We start from the raw sequence: 20,457 nt of genomic DNA on the forward strand, positions 1-20,457 counted from the left end.
GTTCTATTCTAATGCCTCACTGAGGTACAGAGGTTAACTGGGGTTTGCAAAGGTTATTCTAGCACAAGCTGTTACAGTCTTCCCACACTGGGAAGACTTTGGATAAGGGCTTGATAATTGATCATATGTCTCTTGTCTAAGGACCAATCTAACTAAGTTGGGGAGATTCATAACCAGGCTGGCTACAGGGTTATGAATCTTTCAGGCACAGCCAGTGCTGAAGGCCATCTACTGAGTTATAAAAGAGTTGTGATTTATGGAAGGAGACATTGATAAAATCATGATTCTTTGAAGTATTGGAGTAACTGTATTGATTACCTCTACATGGACATAATCATACACAATCTCTTCTTATTGCATAGCTATGCATTTTGTCTCGAAGCACTCCTGGCCCTGTACATATTGCCCTGGAATGGCTTATTGTTGTCACTTATTTCCAGTCAGGTCTCTAGCCTGGTCAATATACTATTTAAAATTTTTAATTTTATTTTTCAAATGACAAAAATATATTTTCTCTCCTTCCCTTCTCCATTGGAAAAAAAAGAAAGAAAACCAAATCCTTCATAACAAATATGCATTAGTTAACAAAACAAATTTCTCATATTGGCCACATCCAAAAAAAGTCTCAATCTGCACCCTGAGTTCATGATTTTTCTGTCAGGAAGTACACAGCATGCTTCATCATGGATCTTCTGGAATCATGGTTGGTCATGGCATTGCTGAACAATAGCATTTTAATTTTGATATGTAACTTGGGGTTCTGGTCTCAGTTTAGCTCCTGATTTACTGTGTGACCCTGAATGAGTCACTTATCCTGTAGCTTAATTTCATTCTTTTCAAGTAAACCATAAATTGCTTGGCTGTTGATTCTGTCTTTTAAATTGCAGTGGAGAGATATAAATATTAATGCAGTGCCATGTGTAAGATACGTTGATGATTTCTGAAGCAGCTTCTACTTAAATGCATATTACCGATAGCTAATTATAATAGATAGCATTTATCTAGCACTTGTTCTCACAAAAATAATAGTAGCTTGGGGCGGCCAGGTAGCACAGCGAGTAAGAGCACCGGCTCCAGTGTTGAGAACACCTGGAGATCGAATCCCGGGCTCAGACACAGCACCCACCCAGTAACACCTGGCCGTGTAACCTTGAGCAAGTTACTTAACCCCAATTGCTTAGGGGTGGCCAGGTGGCTCAGCGAGTACCGGCTCCAGTGTCGGGATGACCTGGATCAAATCTGGGCTCAGATACTCAGCACCACACCCAGAGATAATAACTGGCCGTGTAACCTTGAGCACGTTACTTAACCCCAATTGCTTTAAAAAAAAATAATAGTAGCTCATCGTTTACCTAATGATATAAATTTTTCATAGTCCTTTACATACATTATCTCATTTGATCAACACAGTAATCCTGTTAGGTAGGTGCTATTCTTATCCTCTTAAACTGAAGTGTGTGTGTAGGTTCAGAAAATAAAACAAAGGACAAACAACAGCAATAATTGGTCATAACTTAAATGTCTTTATTCCTCTTGGGAGGCTGCTCCTGACTCTGTGGTCTTCTTTTTCCATCATTTCCCTGCAGCCTTCTCACTCTGGAAGATCTCTCCATCTCTGCAATCCCTTCCTCTGACTGGTTCCTCCCAGATTGTTCATTTAAAGGAAGCTCCCAGGCTAGCCATGGGCACTCATTTTTTATTCCTCAGGCCTCAGTCTTGACTTTCTAGACCTTTTCTCCACCTTTTCCTCATGTCCTACCCCTGGCTTTTCAGTTTTCTTTTTTTTTTAAGCAATTGGGGTTAAGTAACTTGCTCAAGGTTACACGGCCAGTTATTTCTGGATGTGGTGCTGAGTATCTGAGCCCGGATTTGATCCCAGGTCATCCAGACTCTGGGGCCGGTGCTCTTACTCACTGTGCTACATGGCTGCCCCTCAGTTTTATTTTATTGTTGTCTTCCTCCATTAGGATGTAAGAACTTTGAGGGCAGGCACCATCTTTCTTTTGCTTGTATTCATTTTCCCCGTGCTTAGCTCAGTGCCTGGAAGCCCTTAATAAATGCTCATTGAATCAGAGGTAAATGAAACACGGGTCACACTTATGGACTGAGTGGTAGGAATGGGAGATTTTGGGTGAACTGAAATAATAAACAAGTAATCATTTGAATACCTACTTGAAAGTAAATGACTTTTATCAGGGGGCAAATCATGGGCAGCCATGTCTATAACTGTGTCTTGATATCTGACCAGTTCAGTCATTTCAGATTGTGGTACCAAATGACCCAAATGACATGATTTTAGACTAAGTTGATTAGATGTTTGATGTGATGAAGTCAGAGAATTACTGTGGAAGCCAGTCCCATCCTTTCTTCATTTTGGTTTGTGAATTATTTCAAAATGTCAATTTTTTAATTATTAAAAGGACACTGGCTGTGAACGAATGGGTCATGGTCTCATCTTTTAAAAAATGTTCTCTAGTCCTATAGCAATAAATAAAAGATATGAAGAAAGAGATATTTTTGGTTAAACTATATAAAGTTTTTTGATTTATATATAATGTGATTTGAATTTTTAAATAATATAATAATAACATTGTTATATTAATAATATAATAACATAAAATAATGTGATTAAAATTTTTTCCCTTGTTCATACAACTTCATTCTTGATATCACGAGTAATGACCATCTATATATGAAGACTATTTTCAGAGTAATCTTGTAAGATACAGTACCAGGGCATAGTAGGCACTATAGATGCTTGTAAATTGGTTGATTGGTCAAAAGGTAGATGTACTTGCAACCAGACCAGGGGTTCTTAGCCTCTTTTTATGTCATGGACCACTCTGGCAGTCTGGTGAAGCCTATAAAGCCCTTCTCAAAACGATACTTTTAAATGAATAAAATAAAATACTTGGGATTACAAAAGTAACCAGTTATTATATTAAAATAAAGTTATCAAAATATCTAAAAGTCAATTCACAGACCCCAGGTAAATAACCTATGAACTAGAGGTACTGATTCATTCAAATGAACCCATTACCCTTTGTTACTAGCCACTTTTTGCCTTCATGTAATAATAATAAGCTTATGTAGCTATTATGAAGCTAATTATTAACTTATGTAGCACCTACTATGTACCAAGCACTGTGCTAAGACCTTTACAAATATTGTCTCATTTGGTCCTCACAAAAACTCTGCAAGGTAAGTGCTATCACTATCCTTATTTTGCAATTGAAAAAACTCCCAGGATCACAATTAGTAAGTGTCTGAGGCTAAATTTGAACTCAAGTCTTTGGGACTCCAAGTCCAGTTCTCTATCTACTGTGCCACCCTGTTGCCTTCATGTTTATTATCCATTTAGTGTTTTCTATTTAAGGATCAAGATAGATGACTTTTTTTTTACATTAATTATGTATACAAAGTTGGGTTGAGTACTTACTTAGGAAATAAAATGGGAACTAAGAGTTAGCACTGTCATGCCAAAGTACCTTAAATTTCTTTTCTGATAGAGTTACTTTAACCATATCATTTCCCAAAGGAATACATAGTATATCTTAATTTCAACAAGGCATCCAACAAAGTCTTTCATGGTATATTTGCAGAAAAAAATGGAGAAATGTGGGCTAGATGATAATACTGTTAGGTGAATCTATAGAATGTTAAACAATTGTACCCAAAATTTTGATAAATAAATATGGTCAACATTTTTAGTGTCTTGAATGAAGACAGAGAAAATGTTTCAGATTTTCAGATGACAGAAAACTGGAAGGGATAGACATGTTGGATGACAGAATCAAGACTCAAAAAGGGCTTGGCAGTTGGGAACAATAAACCTAAGTACAAAAAGTGACATTGAATAGATATAACTCTGCATATAAATTCAAACAATCAGTTTCACAAATAAAGGATAGGGAAGACTTGATTTAAAAGCAACATACATGAAAAATAATTGGAGGGTTTTACTTAATTGCAAGCTCAGTGAGAATCAACAATATGATGAATTGGTCAAAGAGTTTATGTAATGTTAAGTCACCTTGGTAAATGTAGAATGTCCACAGTAATGAAAGTACTAGTCTAGCTCTACTCTTTGTGGGTTTAGAGCTTAACAGGATTATTACTTTCCAAGCTATTATTTGGGCTTTTAGAGTGAGAATAGGATGGAATGCAGTGAGGAAGAGGATTGTGCCTAGCTAGTGTAACTCTCAGCAACCAAGAGTGTGAGCAAAGCAACTTTTTTTCAACAGAGTATCCATTCACATCTTTGATTACCTCATTGTTCTGTAAAATGTTGATAACAACTGTAGCACTTATAGGGTTTTTGAAAGGATCATATGAGATAGGTATGTAAAGTACTACATTCTATCCATTGCACCCAGGCAGCTAGGTGACACAGTGGATAGAGTACTGGGTCTGGAGTCAGGGAATTCTGAGTTCAAATCCAGCCTCAGATACTTTCTAGCTATGTGACCCTAAGTATGTCACTTAACCTGTTTTCCTCAGTTTTTTTTAAATTATAAAAGGGGAATAATAATAGTACCATCTCCCCTGGTTGTGATGAGAATTAAATAAAATATTTGTAAAGTACTTAGCACAGTATCTGGCACATAGTAGGTGCTTAATAAATGCTTATTTACTTCCCTTCCCTCCCTTTTCCAACCTTGTACCACTGTATACACATCCAATAATAGTAGTGATAATAATATTTATAATAGAAGGAGTTATTGACTTTGAATCCAAAGACAAGTCAATTAATCCTTGTGAATTTCATTTCTCTTAATTCTCAAATGGAGATAACAACACTTACATTATGTATCTTACAAGGCTATTGTGAAAAAAGGTGTGTAAAAGTGATGTACTATAAAGGTGTGAGAGCATTATTATTATTATTGATGATTGAGTGTGGGTACTTTCACACCTAACATTCCTTTCTGTTACCCAGCATCTAGAGGAATCCTTAAAATTAACATGTTTATAGTACCTGACCTATAGCTAAATCAAGTTCTCCAACTTTTCTTCAATAAAGCTACCCTGTATGGAACATGAAAACACTGCCTTGTATTTATAGCAATGAGCATTCAGGTATTTTCTTTACTGGGAAAGAGTGTATGTTATTTTGATAGCTATCACACTAAAATAATAAAAGACAGTTAAGACAGAAAAAATGTTAATGTGTGAAAAAATGGAATATGATGGCTTAAGGGATTCAAATATTTTTTGAGAAGAGAATGAGTAGTTGTTTTTTTATACAAAGAAAGTTCCGTTGTGTGTTGTTTCCTCAATATGTGAGAAAAGGTCACTATGAAATAAAAAATCTCCATGTTGGAGACAAACTAAAGGCGTAGGTCTTTAATCTGGCTGTAACCATCTCAGCATGAAATGAGTCTCTGTCTAATCAGCCTTGCATCAGTTTCCAGTTACGCATATAAAGAGCGCCGGGAAAAGAGAAGCTTCATTGCTCTTTCTTCAGCACCCAAACTCTGGACAGCTCCCTGAGCAGCCGGCTCATCTTCCCTAGCCTCCCTTGTATTCTTTCTCCTACATTGTAGCTAGAGCTGAGGACTCAGACTTAGCCACCAGTCCGCTGGTTCCCCCTGCTGTAGAGAAAGGAAACTGCACAAATTTCCCAATGCAGCCAGCCATGATGATGTTTTCCAGCAAATATTGGGCAAGGAGGGGGCTTTCTTTGGACTCAGCAGTTCCTGAAGAGCATCAGCTATCCAGCAGCTTAACAGTGAGTACCAAGGGACTGACACTTCCAAAAGAGCGTTTTTTAGACTGGCAACTATCTTATTCTCATCTATATCTGTGAATTAGTAGACTTGCACACCACACGCACACACACACACACACACACACACACACATGCACGCCCCCTCCCCCCTTAAAGCACTTCTAGACCTCCTCCTGTAATGAATTAAAACACTCATCAATTTACTAAAGTAACATACCTCCATGTTTTTCTAGATTCTTTCTTAGAAAGTTATTTGGAAAGGACTTAAAAAGTTGTAGAAAGTAAGAGAAAGAAGTTGGAAATCTTTTTTACTCTAGGGTAGGAAACGTGTATTAGATTTAGGAAGAATATTCTTGATGAGGAGGAACAAGGGGGAATTAGATTTTCTGGACTTTCACCAGTATATTGCTGTTTCCTCCACGTGCCCCCTCCAATGTTAGTCAGTCATTATGGTTTTCCATTTTAATCTTCGAAAATGATCTTCAGTAATGATTGCTAGATCTAGAACTTCTTGAAAACTGCAAAGAAAAAGGTTGGTTTCATTTTGAAAGTACTTCCCTTTCCTCGGTTTAGTTTTTAAAGTTTTTTAAAATTAAAAAAAGGAATGGAGTAAAGCAAAAATGTTTTAGGTCCTAATTTGAGATGAAAACTGCAGTGAAAGAAAATATAGCCAGGTCTTCATGCAATGAAAATATGGAATTATATCTAATTATTGCAATAGCAGAGCTTATCAACTGTTTCTAATTCTGTGGGGAGAAAAAAAATCTGTTTGAATATCTTAGCTCATGCATAAGCCAGAGGTTTATTATACTTACACATTATTACTACTAAATGAGTTGATAAAGCAAGGAAATTTTGCCATTGTAATTATGCTGTTTTGTAGAACTATTTAAATCAATTAAAAAAAAATTCTAAATAAATGTAAATGATTTTCCTTGCATTTTAATAGTATAGAGATTTTTTAAATGAGCCAGCAAGTACATCAAGAATTTCTAAAGTAAGAATAAAATACTAAATTTAGAAAACACAGAAACAAAATTATAGACTCTTCACTTCCAAAATGAAGCTTAAATATTTAGGATTATGTTTTTAATATGATGAGGAAACAGATGTTGAAAGTAATAGGAAATTGTAGTTTAAAATAGCTTTAAACAGACTATCACTATTAAACACAGAAGTCAGCGTACATTTCAAAGTCTGTGAAATCACAAATAATGAAGTTAACATTTATCTTTTTTCTATGAATTTTTGGTGATTAAAAAACTGAGTATGAATGACTTGTGATGGAATGTTAATTTGAAAATTTAAAAAAAGAGGGGGGATAAAAGAAGAGAACAGAAACTAATTCTTCTCTGAATTCTCTCCCACAGACCCATTTCTTAGTTCCTACAAAAATGCAGGGGAATGTTGTAAATGTTTTAATATCTTCATTTGCAGAGAGGGAAGCACTCTCCTTGCCTAATTGTCAGAGCTTAGTGAGTATATTGCATAACCGTATGCATTTGGATGGGAGCGCCAGCAGTTCATAATTTTACAATAACTTTACATCATCTGTCAAAGGCAATTTGCAAGTTATTTTATTCCCTCATTCTCATTTCTGACAGTACTCTGACTCCTAAGAATCTGTCATCGTTATCATTAGCAAATTCCAGCTACTAGTCATTACTTAATCACATACTGTAGTATCTTGCATGGCTAATGAAGTTTTAATACCTTTCAGTTCCACAGATGCTTCTATTTGCACATGAGGATTAGTTATCTAGTTTTTTTCATGTCTGGATTTTAACCTTCGTTTCAATTGTTATCTACTGACACGATTTAGGTGGGCCTGGATGATATACTTTCTGTCAGCATTGTAGCAATTAGATCTCCATTGACAGCATAAAATTAGAGTCAGAAGTTACAAATGGTGGTTTTATTGATTTAGGCACATGCGTAGTCAGATGGAAGATTGCAAAATGGTTATTTACTTTCAAGTTATGTTGGAAAGAATAAAAAAATAGGAATAATGAGTCTTCGATCCTTTTGAATTTGTTTCGGTAACAGGTTTAATTTATGCACTGTGTTGTAGCAATGGAAAGAGGACGGGGCTTCATGTCAGAAGAACTGGGTTTGAGTCTTCAACTGGGAAATCCTTTGGTCAATTCAATAAATATTTGTTAAGTATCTACTACAGATAAAACAGAAGCAGTGTGGCATAACGTGTAGAGAATTGACCTTGGAGCCAAGAAGTAAGATGAGTTCAAGTTGCATCCCTGACTTATACTGTTTTTGTGATCCTAGGCAAGTCACTTAACCTCTCAGTGCCCCAGGCAGCTTGCTAAGACTGTATATTACACAGCAGTTACCAATCTGCATTGGTAGAGGGAAATGCCTCACTTGGAAATTCCCTGTAACAATAAAATCATAGATCTCTTCCCTATTCCTATAGCTAGAGATGCAAGGTATTCTGTTGAGGATGGCTAGGGAAGGAAATAAGGACAAACATTGAAAAATTAAATGACTTTCTTATAATATTTTTTGACTCAATGATACTTTTGTGGCCCTTTCACTCCTTTTCATTTCTTTTCAAAGACTAAACTCTCTCTTCATATTCACTATTGCCTCCTACTGCCAATTGCTACCAATTGAAGCCACCAGGCACAGTTTCTCTTAACTCACTTTTCACTCCTCTCAGCCTATCATATTCTTGCCCATATTGTTCTTCTCTTCTCTCTCAGAAGCCAAGGAGGCCTTCCTCCTTAGCTGCAACTAACCTATACCTTTGAGTTGATCCATTTGGATCTCTTCTGTGACCCTGCTCCATCAATTCCAGCATAACTCTCAAATCCATTTCTTTCTCTCTATTCCCCTTCAAATCATCCTAATTCAAACTCATCACTTCTCACCCAGATTACTCCAAGAGCCCCATTACTGGTCTTTCTGCCTCCAGGCTTTCCCTTCTCTAATCCATCCTTCTCAAAGCAACTAATCTACTTCTCTGATTGTGTCACCCCTCTACTGGAAAACCTTAAACCTTTCACTGTCTATCTGATAGAATATAAACTACTTATTCTGGCAAATACTTTGTGCAATCTGGCTCCAAGTTATCTTTTTAGACTTATCTGATACTTCATGTGCCCTCCATTTCAACTGAACTGGATCATTCTCTGTCTCCTGTTCTCATTTTGTCCTCTTCCCTCTCTTTGCTTTCCCCTCATCCTGACCCCCACACTCTCTTTTTATCTATTGAAGTCCCTTTCAAGCCCCATTTCAGGTGGTCCCTTCATGATGAAGCCTTCTCTCATTCTTCTTTGCCCTCAGGTGAAACAACTACCTTCCCTTAGCACTTTGCTACTACACCTGCCTCATTCTCCCTAGTATTAGAGTTATTTGTATAATTATCTTCTTTCTCTTTTCCACTCCCCTAAGGCCCAAAGATCCTGTAGAGCAGGATCTGTGACCCAGCTTTGTCCTGAAAATAGTACGTGCGTAATATATTGCTGAATTTATTGACTTGCATTGCATGATAACTTTTCTAAAACTCACTTTCCTCATTTATAAAATGAGTGTAATGACACTGGGAATGTTTACTCAGTATTTTTTGGGGGGGGTGGGAAATAAATGAGAAGAATGTGAAATGCTTTGTAATTGTAAAATGTATGTAAAATTTTATGATAATTGAATGAGAGATACTTCAATGCAAGATACAAGCTGGAAAGAAAACCTAAAGGCAGAGATTACTAATTAGTAATTCTTTTCTTCCCTCCCTTTTTAAATGTTTTATTGATGCTCTTTTATTTTATGTTTTCCATCATTGTTCATTTCCAATTACTCTTCCCTCTCCTCCCCACCCAGGGGGTTTTCCCCTTGCAATAAATAAGTACAGTCAAGGAAACAAATCAACACATTAGCTAATGCAAAATCTTAATGCTTCTTGCCATATTTTTTTTGTGATAGAATGAACCCAAAGTTGTTTTTTTTTAATTTGAATGGGGCACCTAGGGGGCACAGTGAATAGAGCGCTGGCCCTGGAGTCAGTTCAAATGTGACCTCAGACACTTTTAACACTAGCCCTGTGACCTTGGACAAGTCACTTAAGCCCAATCGCCCTGCTTTCCCCCCTCCAAAAAGAAAAAAATTGAATTACTAGCTGATCAGCTGAAAGCAGTCAAAACCAGTGGCTCGGAATAGCCTACTGTCACACTTCTGATTCTCAGTTTGAACAATTCAACTGTATCTAGAATATCTTGATAGAATTTGATTGCCCTGTTCATGTTAAAGTTGTCTTTAGTCTAAGACTTTCTGATAAATTCATTTATGGGAAATTTTTTCTATATCATCTTTAATTTATTCACAAGTCATAGCATAGTCTGGTGGAAAGATCATTAACGTGGAAAAAATGGGAAGTCCTAAATATGAGTTCTATCTCTGTCACTAGATAACTGTGAGTTTGTGCTCACACTTTGTCTCTGTGAGTCTCAGTTTCCTGACCTGTAAAACTGGGAAGGAAGAGAGAGGGTTGGATTAAATGAACATAAGATCCTTGAGAAAATGGACAGTTTCATTTCTGTCTTTGTATCTCCAACCGCTAGCTCAGTACTTGGAATATAGTGGGTGCATAATAAATACTTGTTGGCATAGAAGATAGATTGCTGGACTTGGAGTCAGGAACACTTGAGTTCTAATTCTTCCTCATACAATACCTGTGTGAGGCTTGGCATTTCATTTAACCTCTCTCCCCTCAAGTTTCCTCATTTTTTGGGGGAGGGGAAGGCAAGTTAATTGGGGTTAAATGACTTGCCCAAGGTCACACAGCTAGTTAAGTGTTAAGTGTCTGAGGTTGGATTTGAACTCAGGTCCTCCTGATTCCAGGGTCGGTGCTCTATTCATTGTGCCACCTAGCTGCCCCCAGTGTCCTCATCTATAAAAAGGGAGAATGATAGGGTTATTGTAAAGATCAAATGAGATAACATAGGCACTTTGCAGACTATAAAGTGCTATGTAAATACAAGATATTGTTTAGTTAGTAATCTCTGAACAGTAAGGTGCCTGTCAGCTCAAACGCTCCATGACTGATTGGAATTTTCTGTCCCTTCTTCCTTATAGCTGAACAGAGCAAGTGATGATAAGAAAGGCAACAGAGGTAGTGGAAAGAATGAAGCTGCTGGGGAAAGTGGAAAGACTGCAGTCGTGTTTTCTTTGAAAAATGAAGTTGGTGAATTGGTCAAAGCCTTAAGGCTCTTTCAGGTATGTGTAAAACCTCTTGACTTAGCCATGTGTATCGGTATGGACATGTAATCTGTTGGGAAGCAGGACTCAGTGGAGTGAGTCAATTTCTGGGGATGGTATAATTATGGATTTTGGAATGTACAAATAAATAGAACTTTATGAAACTTTGCAAGTAGTGTTCATCATCTAAAAAACAGAATAAACAAGATCTTGTAAAATATGGGGGAAAATTTTGGGAAATTTTATATAACCCCATTACCAGGTGGAAAAGGCAGTAATACAAAGCTACAGAAGGGTGTCTCTCCTTAGTAAGTTTTCCTGATGTGTGGAAAATGGAGATTTGCACAAAGTATAGAAGGAGCATGTATGACTTGGCAGCCTGATGTTACAGAAAGAACAATGAACTAACTTGGAGATATAAGACCTGGGTTCAAATCTGGATTCTGTTATTTACTAATTGCATATGCTTCAGGAAGTTGTTTTTTTTATGTTTATGAAGAATGAAGGGTCAAAAGATGAAGAGATTTGTTTAAGGTCTTACAGATAATAAATGATAAATGTGTAATTTGAATTTAGGTCTTATGACTCTCAATCCAGAGTTCTTTATATTATTTTAGTTTCTTCATCTATAAAATGAAGGGGTAAGATGACCTATATGATTTCTCAGTTCTCTTACAGGGTAAAATTCTATAATTCTATGAACTTTACAAAATTATCCTTTGCTTTTAGGAAGGATTCCCAATAGTATTCCTTTAAATTAAAAAGTCTTCATTGGATATTTAAAATAATTTTATCTGGGGCGGTGAGGTGGCACAGTGAATAGAGCACTGGTCCTGGAGTCAGGAGGACCTGAGTTCAAATCTGGCCTCAGACACGTAACACAAAAAAAACTAGCCATGTGACCTTGGGCAAGTCACTTAACCTCAATTGCCCTCCAAAAAGCAAAAAAAAAAAAAAAGGCAAAAAATGAAATCATTTGATTTACACACACTTTGTAGATGGTCAGAAATAATAAGTGGCAGAGATAAAATGAATTCAAGGTCAAATGCACTCCTTGATTGAGTGGGAAAGATATGATTTAGATGATTGCAAGTGAGAACCTGCTATCTTAGTTGAAGTATTCCACTGGCAGAACTCATATAAAATTTGCTAATGTGACTTAGGGAGACAAATTTAGCATGAGGAGGTTTGGTGTATGTGCCCAGGAGCTACACCATTATTTGGGGTCATCTCCGGTCATACTGATCTATATCTTGCCACAGGACTCAGATGGCTCCAGAGGAGAGAGTAAGCTTTGCACAGTCCTCCATCACTTAAATCCAATTTACTTTCAAGTCATTTACTCTTCAAGTCATCATTCCTGATACCATGATCCTCTCTGAGAATGAAAGACAAATACCTCCATCATTATTTGATCTACTATGATGACACTAAAAGACTAAATCTAAACCAAAGACCAATTTAGCAACTTGGAGCAGGCAATTCCTTGAATAGCTTTGAGGTTAAAATCTTCAAATCCCACCCTGGTTTCCATATGATTCCTCTGTGCAACATTCAGGTTGGGCCAGTTGGCTTTTAAATCCTCTTTTAACTCTGAGATTCTAGGATTTCATGAATTGATGTCGTATTGACATCATGACATTATTCATAATAAGGTCTTGAATATGTAGTAAGAAGATAAAGGAATTACCTTGGCAGCTTTTCCTGTTGGGAATATTATAATAATATGGTTAATGATACAATAATACAATGGCCTTATTTCCAAGGTCATACCTAGAAAATGATAGGGAACAAGGATTGGGATGGGACTAGATTAATTAGGGGGATTAGATAAATGGGGGCTAGATTAATATAGGCCCTGCTATATTAATATTCTGGGGGAATAAACATCAGCATCTAAAAAAATAAACTTGCACTAGCTACATTGATCAAATTAAACAAATAAATAATGACCAATTCTTTTATCACAAACAATTATTATTTATGAATGATTATTATTTACAAGTCTACTCTGTCCCCCAGGACACAAACAGGAATTTTAAAAAATGTCCAATGTCCTGTCAGTGACTAGTTGATTCACAGAGTGTGGACAAGATAGGTTTGGGAAAGGATCTAGAAGATCTGAGTTCTCTAGTTATTCCTTCCACATCATGGGGGTTAGGAATACAGCAGCCCTATGATCTGGAAAATCTGCCTAAAATTTTTGACCATTCCTTCGTACCAGAGAAGAAGTCTGAATTATTATAATATTAAAATTTTTTTGTGGTTTTTCTTTTTTTTTGTTTTTTTGAATTATTATAATATAAATGATAAAATATGTTGACACAATACTATACATATATTTTATGCATTTCTGAGTCTCTAAACTTTTTCTGTGCCATCTGTTGGCCTTTTTGTGTCATCTGCAGCTTCTGCAAAACTCTCCCAAAATTCCCATTTAATTTTTTTTTTAAAGCAATTGGGGTTAAGTAACTTGCTCAAAGTTACACGGCCAGTCATTTCTGGGTATAGTGCTAAGTATCTGAGCCCGGATTCAATCCCAGGTCATCCCGACTCTGGGGCCGGTGCTCTTACTCGCTGAGCCACCTGGCCTCCCCTAAGCAATTGGGGTTAAGTAACTTGCTCAAGGTTACACGGCCAGGGGTTTCTGGGTGGGTGCTAAGTGTCTGAGCCTGGGATTCGATCCCCAGGTAATCACACTGGAGCCGGTGCTCTTACACGCTGTGCTACCTGGCAGCCCCATCCCATTTAATTTCTTATGCTGACTCATGATATATCAAAACCATGATGGGGAAAGTCACAATGGGGAAGAGATAACTAGTTTAATCCCTGCTCTTTATCAGCTGTAGAATTTTGGGAAAGCTGCTTAAACTCTCTGAGTCCCAGTATTCTCATCTATAAAATGGAAATAAATATGTCTTTCTTATCTTACAGGAATATTATGAGCATCAAATAAGATAATTGATCTAAAATCACCTTGAAGACAGTAAATCTCTATAGTGATGTGATGCATTATTATTATTATTATTAACTTATTTTAAGAATCCATGATTGGGTTTTCCCTCCACTAATATAGATTGTAACTTCACACCTTAGTAGGATTGCTATTGTCACTCAAATGAATCCTCTGGCACCCAGTGAAACATCTTTTGGTGGTGAGTCTCTTCACATGTAGCTACATTCATCCTTAGATGATGAATGGGTTATCTGTCACTAGGCCTTTTCTCAAAGCCCTTTTAGCTTGGTAGGACCTATCATAGTTCATGCTCTGTTGGTATATATGAGGAGGTCATGGGTGAAGAGATACAATAAAAGAACATAGGCACTCAAGAGAGCATGAGTCAGGCAATTTCTTACATGCCTGCGAATATGAAACTCCCCAGCCCACTAGTTCTACCTCTGGCAATCAAGTGGTACCTTGGGCGGACAATGCGATGCATACTTGGCTCAAGGGCCCAGATCTCCACCCTTATAACTGACTATTGTTGCTGAATAAATCCACAGGGACTGAATGGGAAGGAGACCTTAAGGACAGTCAATCAATGAGTGGTCTGGATTGCACAACCCCCTTATTGTCTACAAAGTCATTGTGATTAGGAAAGTTTGCTAACCATGTTTCCCTGGATTGGAATGAAATTCGCTTACCTTGCATTCATTGCTTAAATGTGGCTGACCAAGCCAGTTACTGAGTGCATGGAAACTTGATGATGAGTAGATGGGTCAATCAGTAGTCATAGCTTGGGCCTAGCAATAGGTTAATCCTCATGTATAGCCTTTGAGAACCCAAGGTAATTTCACTTTATATAAATTATATATTTCACTCCGAAGACCTGGGAGTTGGAATTTAGTGGAGGATTATAAAAATATTATATTAATATAACATAATATTATATATATATAATTTCACTCCCAAGACCTGGGAGTTTGAATTTAGTGGAGGATTGTTATTAATCAGTTTAGGATTTTTTGAAAAGTAAAAGCCAAATCCAATCATTTGGAGTGGTATAATAGAAAGGGCATAGTGCACAAAGTTGAGACCTGTGTATGTGTCCTGATAGTTTTTAACTATGAGATCATAATGTTATGTGATCATAACCTCTCTGGGTCCCAATTTCTTATTCTATAAAATGAGTCAATTGGAATAAATGCACTCAAATCTAAATTGTGTGATTCTATATTCTTTCATTCATTTGGCAAATATTTGAGTGTCTATTATACTATCAGAAGGTTGTACAAGGGAGCGTTGGGTATATGAAGGTCTATAGGATATAGCTCTCCATTTTAAAGTCTTTACAATTCAGTAGGAGATATAAGACATATGTAAAAGAAAATGGAATGTAGACTGATATGTACGGTATGAAGAAAATATTTTAAAAGTTCAGGAGAGAGGCAAGATCTTTTGGCTAGAATTATGAGGACAGAGGACGAAGGGGTAATAGTTAAATTGGGACCTGAAAGATAAGGAGAATGCCTAGAGGTAGGAATGGGAGAAGAGGTGGGCCTGGGGAGGGCATTGCAGGAGTATACAATGACAAAGAGCCAAGATTCAGAGGTAAGAAAACTTCTAACTTGTTTGAGTAACAGTAAGTAGTTTACTTTGACAATAAAGTAGGATTTGTATGGAAGAAATGGGAGGGTAGGCTAAAAATGGAGGTTGGTTCCAGATCTGGACTGTGGGAATACCTGAATTTTCATTCCAACAAATATGTCAGGTAACTCACTTGAATGAATCCTTGAGTGAAGCTATGTCTATATGACACCAAAATTACTGTCTGAAAGGTGAAAGGATTCCTCCAGACAATGAAATGTTTGGTCTATATAAATGCCAAACAACTACTCGTATTCTTTGGTTAAGTGTAGTAGTTTGGAGGTTCTGACATTCCATTGACATTACTAAAACTGTGGTGTTGCTTAGAGTAACCAAGTAGACTAGGTTGTATACAATTTTTTTTCCTTTCTTCATTGACCAAAACAAAGAATAAATTAGTTTTTTAAAGTGTAGCAAAAATACAATCCATGAATCATTTTTGCTACGAGTAAGAAAATAAGTGTCTGATTGAGGGAGGTAACCTATTGACCATCAGGTGGCGATAACAAAAAGACCAATAGCATGGAAAAACATTGTCTAAAAAAGCCCATTTGGTCATGTTTCTATAGGAAAAGCATGTGAACATGGTCCACATCGAGTCTAGGAAATCCAGGAGAAGAAGTTCTGAGGTAGAAATCTTTGTGGACTGCGACTGCCGTAAGAAAGAATTTAACGAGCTCATTCAGTTGCTGAAATTTCAAACCACCATTGTGACCCTGAATCCACCAGAAAATATTTGGACGGAGGAGGAAGGTAAGGCCATTTTTGCATCTCTTGCTTTGCTCTCTGGCCAATATTGCACAGGAAGATTAAGCTAACACTTTTGACCTCACACTCTGTTTCTAATAGACCTAGAGGATGTGTTGTGGTTTCCTCGGAAGATTGCTGAATTAGACAAATGTTCTCACCGAGTTCTCATGTATGGCTCAGAGTTGGATGCTGATCATCCAGTAAGTAAGAAGGAAAATCCCAGTGAGGATATTCCGTGTTTTTAGATTTTATTGTGGAGTAATGCTATATTGGTATTTATGTCAAGTCAATGAGAGTAGCTCTTCATATGACCCAACCTGTCATAGTCAGGGCAGATGAAGGGGTCTTATCTTAACATGTTTTGCATGTGCCATGGACCCCTTTTGGCAGTCTGATGAAGCCTGTGGATACTTTCTCAGAAATCTTTTAAATTGCATAAAATGAAATATGTAGGATTACAAAGGCAACTAATTACATTAAGATACAATTATCTATCCATTCATCCATCTATTACTACCATTTATCCATCTATTATCTATCTGCCTATCTTCATATAACCACACCACACCAAAGTCACAGACCCCCAGGATTAAGAAGCCCTGACTGAGGGATGACATTTTCATATTTATGTACACATAAAGGATTGGGTATGGGAAGAGGAGGTTCCAAACACTCCTGAAATCTACTGTAGAAAGATATTTCTTTTTTTTTTTTTTTTTTTAAAGCAAACGGGGTTAAGTAACTTGCTCAAGGTTACACGGCCAGTTGTTTCTGGGTGTGGTGCTGAGTATCTGAGCCCAGACCTGATCCAGGTCATCCTGACACTGGAGCCAGTGCTCTTACTCGCTGAGCCACCTGGCTGCCCCTAAGCAATTGGGGTTAAGTAACTTGCTCAAGGTTACACGGCCAGGTGTTTCTGGGTGGGTGCTAAGTGTCTGAGCCCGGGATTCGATCTCCAGGTCGTTCTGACACTGGAGCCGGTGCTCTTACTCGCTGTGCTACCTGGCCGCCCCTAGAAAGATATTTCTAAACCAACTTATTTAGTCACAGAGGGTGGCCTTTTGAATTCTAATTAGCCAAATTGGATTTCACTTTGGGGATGCTGAGGAGGGCTGATCATTGTCCTGTGGCAAGGATTCTTAACCTTGGGGAAAGAGGAGGTGTGAACTTATTAAAAATTGTTTTTGATAACTGTATTTCAATATAATTCCTTTCCTTTATGTCTTATTTTATACATATTAAAAATGATTCTGAGAAGGGATCTTTAGGCTTCACTGGATTTCCAAAGGGGTCTATGACACAAAAAATGACTAAGAGCTCTCATCCTATGGAGACATACTTAAAGACATCATTTTTGTCAATAATTAGGTAAGGATGCAACAATGTAGGCTTAAGTCTCCATGGAAATGCAAAAATTTCTAGAACAGGACTATGATAGAACAGGTTAATCTATTCTCTCCCACTCTCCCTACTCTCCCTAAACAAATATTGCCTTTAAAGTAATATGGACCTTTGATAATGATTTTCCACTGTTTTCTTTGCATTTCTTCAGCAATATTTCTTTAACATGAGACTTGAATGCCTATTTGAAGTCCAGCCGAAGTATACAGTAATAGTCTGGGAGAAGGAACCCATCACCTCACATACAAACATCTTTTTAAAATTTAATTTTGTTTTTTTGTGATTAAAAACATTTATTTTCTCTCCTCACTCCACCCAGTTGGGGAAAAAAAGAAAACCCAAACTTTTAAAACATATACATAGACAAACAAAGCAAATGCTCACATTGACTATGGCCCAAACTGTATGGCTCATTCTGTTTCTTGAAACCATCATCCCTCTGTGGGGAGAGAGTAGTGTGTTCCATCATGAGACCTCTGGAAACTTGGTTGGTCATTTATCGTCTATTTTTCTGGAACCCAAAGGCTGGAACAAGGGACACAGAAGTCAAACATGAAGATGAAAGAGTAAAAACTGAATAATTAATTTGATAATATTAACAATATATTCAATATAGAATTAATTATATACTGATATAATTAATAATTATTAATAATATTTAATAATAAATGCATTGTTGACTGAGCTTTATGGTTGACATTTGATGTAGTTTCTCGTCGGACAAGCCTGAAATGACTTAGTTTCTTCATCTGTAAAGTAGGGAGCAGGGATTTAAACCAAGGTTATCTGATCCCAAGTCTGGGGAAGTATTAGCCCAAGAAAGAAGCAGGGCACAGGTGGAAAGTGCTGAAAGTGGATTCATCGAACCAGACTTCAAACCCTGCCTCTTGCTTATTTCCTATGTGACTTAATTTCTTAGGGCTTCAGTTATACTCATTGGTAAAAGGAAAGACTTTTAAGGTAGCTTCCAGTTCTAAATACTATCCTATGCAACAAACATGTTACTCTAGGTCCCTTCCAACTTTAAACCCAGTGGTTCTATAGAAATGTGAACTATTCTTTTTGTTTAAAAGGTACCTATTCTAAGGCAATGCAAAGACAGGCTATTAACTTTCTGGGTGATCTTACTGTAATGGAAATGCAAATTTGGAAGATCTTCCCTGCCCCTAGGCTAAAATGCACCTGAAGTCTGGGGAGGGAGGCTTGTTTTTCAGTACATACTTCTTGATTGGCCAGTGAGTCAATAAGGTTGTTACATTCTCTGAGCCAGGAGAAGGCTATATAAGCCCTGATGTGTAGCTTTGTTTTGGGACTCACTTTGAGAAGTGTTCTGTGATTTGATCTGAATTATGGGAAGCCGTTGTTGAGAGTCCCCCGGCTTTGAAAAACCCAGATGCTGATTTGGTATGGATGTAATGGTTGGACAGTTTGGAAATCTGTCTACTTGATCTGTTTCTCTGACTTGATAATTCTGTCTGTATATTTTGAAGTTTGGGGTGCTGACCATTTTCCCCTGAACAAGGTAAACGATATATGTCTGACTGATTAAAGTAAGCTTGTTAACCCATTTTAAGTTGCTTTCCTTTAACAAAGCAGATCCAAGAACCTGTATGGGCAGCAAACCCTGAGGACGTGCTTGGGGTGCTTGCTGCTACACTTACATAAGACCTTTCATCTTGTGAGCCTAAAGGTTTTTTTTTTTTAATTTTGTTGTTTGGTCATTTCAGTTATATCTGACTCTTTGTGATCTTGTTTGGGGTTTTCTGGGCAAAGATACAAGAATACTTTGTCATTTCATTCTCCAGATCATCTTACAGATGAGGAAACTGAGGCAAGCAGGGTGAGGTGACTTGCCCAGGGTCACACAGCTAGTAAATGTCTGAGGCTGGATTTAAATTCTAGGGTCTCTCTGACTTCAGTTCTGGTGCTCTATTCACTGAACCACCTAGCTTCCTCTCTTTTTTATATATACAGTGGAAATTAAGATGCTGATGGACCTTAGAGGGGGTACTGAAAAGGCTTGCTAATAAAACAACTGGAAAGCATCCTGGAGAGCAGGGATGCTTAATCCCAGAACTGCAAGTGATCTATTGCCTCACCTCACCCATTTCTCAGGCAACGAAGGAGTTCTTTCTAACCTTAAATTCCCAAACGCTCCACTTAGGCTAGTTTGAAAATCATTCAGCCCATAGCAGGGGGTTGGCCATTTCCCCAGAATGACTATAGCATCACTGACCTTGCTGTGAAGAAATTTTATTTTGGTATCCAGTTTAAATTTCTCTTCACTTAATTTCATCCCATTACTCCTAATTATATCCACCTTATGAGGCCTTCTCTTATTTGATGTGCAACCACTAGAAATAATTGCAAGTAGTTAGCAATTCCCCACCTCAATCATGTGCTTTGGTGTTTTTTTTCCACCACACATTTATTTTACAGATAAACCAAATGTTCATTTTGCAGAATTTAATTTTGGTGCATTATTATTTAGTGAGTAAAGGAAAGGAAACGGTATTTTTTTCCTGTGCATGGACAAACCCAAAGCTGGGCTAGGTATGGAGACAGGGATTAGGGTCCCCAGGATACCTTGCTTTGATGTCCCTAAAGGGAAATCAGCTGACTACAGAAGAGACTTAGAATGTGAAGCCTTATTAGATAGGGATTAGAATCAGAGGGTTAGAGAGTTAGAGCTAGAAGAGACCTCAGAGGTAGCTAGGCATTATCACCATCACTGCCACCATCACCACCACCACTCCCTTACCATCACCACCACCAC

General features: G+C 37.4%; 1 protein-coding gene across 2 annotated transcripts in view; it reads left to right on the forward strand.

The window, feature by feature from the left end:
• The first annotated feature begins 5,626 nt into the window (after positions 1–5,626).
• The window catches only part of TPH2 (tryptophan hydroxylase 2), a 137,032-nt gene continuing 122,201 nt past the window's right edge, over positions 5,627–20,457 (forward strand). Inside the window, exons 1-4 of one of the 2 annotated variants that reach the window (XM_069082169.1) lie at positions 5,627–5,765; positions 10,830–10,960; positions 16,100–16,283; positions 16,380–16,480. In XM_069082169.1, coding sequence (XP_068938270.1) covers positions 5,627–5,765; positions 10,830–10,960; positions 16,100–16,283; positions 16,380–16,480 — 555 coding nt within the window. Of the gene's footprint in view, positions 5,766–10,819; positions 10,961–16,099; positions 16,284–16,379; positions 16,481–20,457 lie in introns of both variants that reach the window. The other variant, XM_069082170.1, reaches the window with a different exon arrangement.

Source organism: Petaurus breviceps, unplaced genomic scaffold, assembly GCF_028583685.1.
Source record: "Petaurus breviceps papuanus isolate PSGF00001 unplaced genomic scaffold, PetGlider_PUasm1.0 156, whole genome shotgun sequence".
Classification (NCBI taxonomy): Eukaryota; Metazoa; Chordata; class Mammalia; order Diprotodontia; family Petauridae; genus Petaurus; species Petaurus breviceps.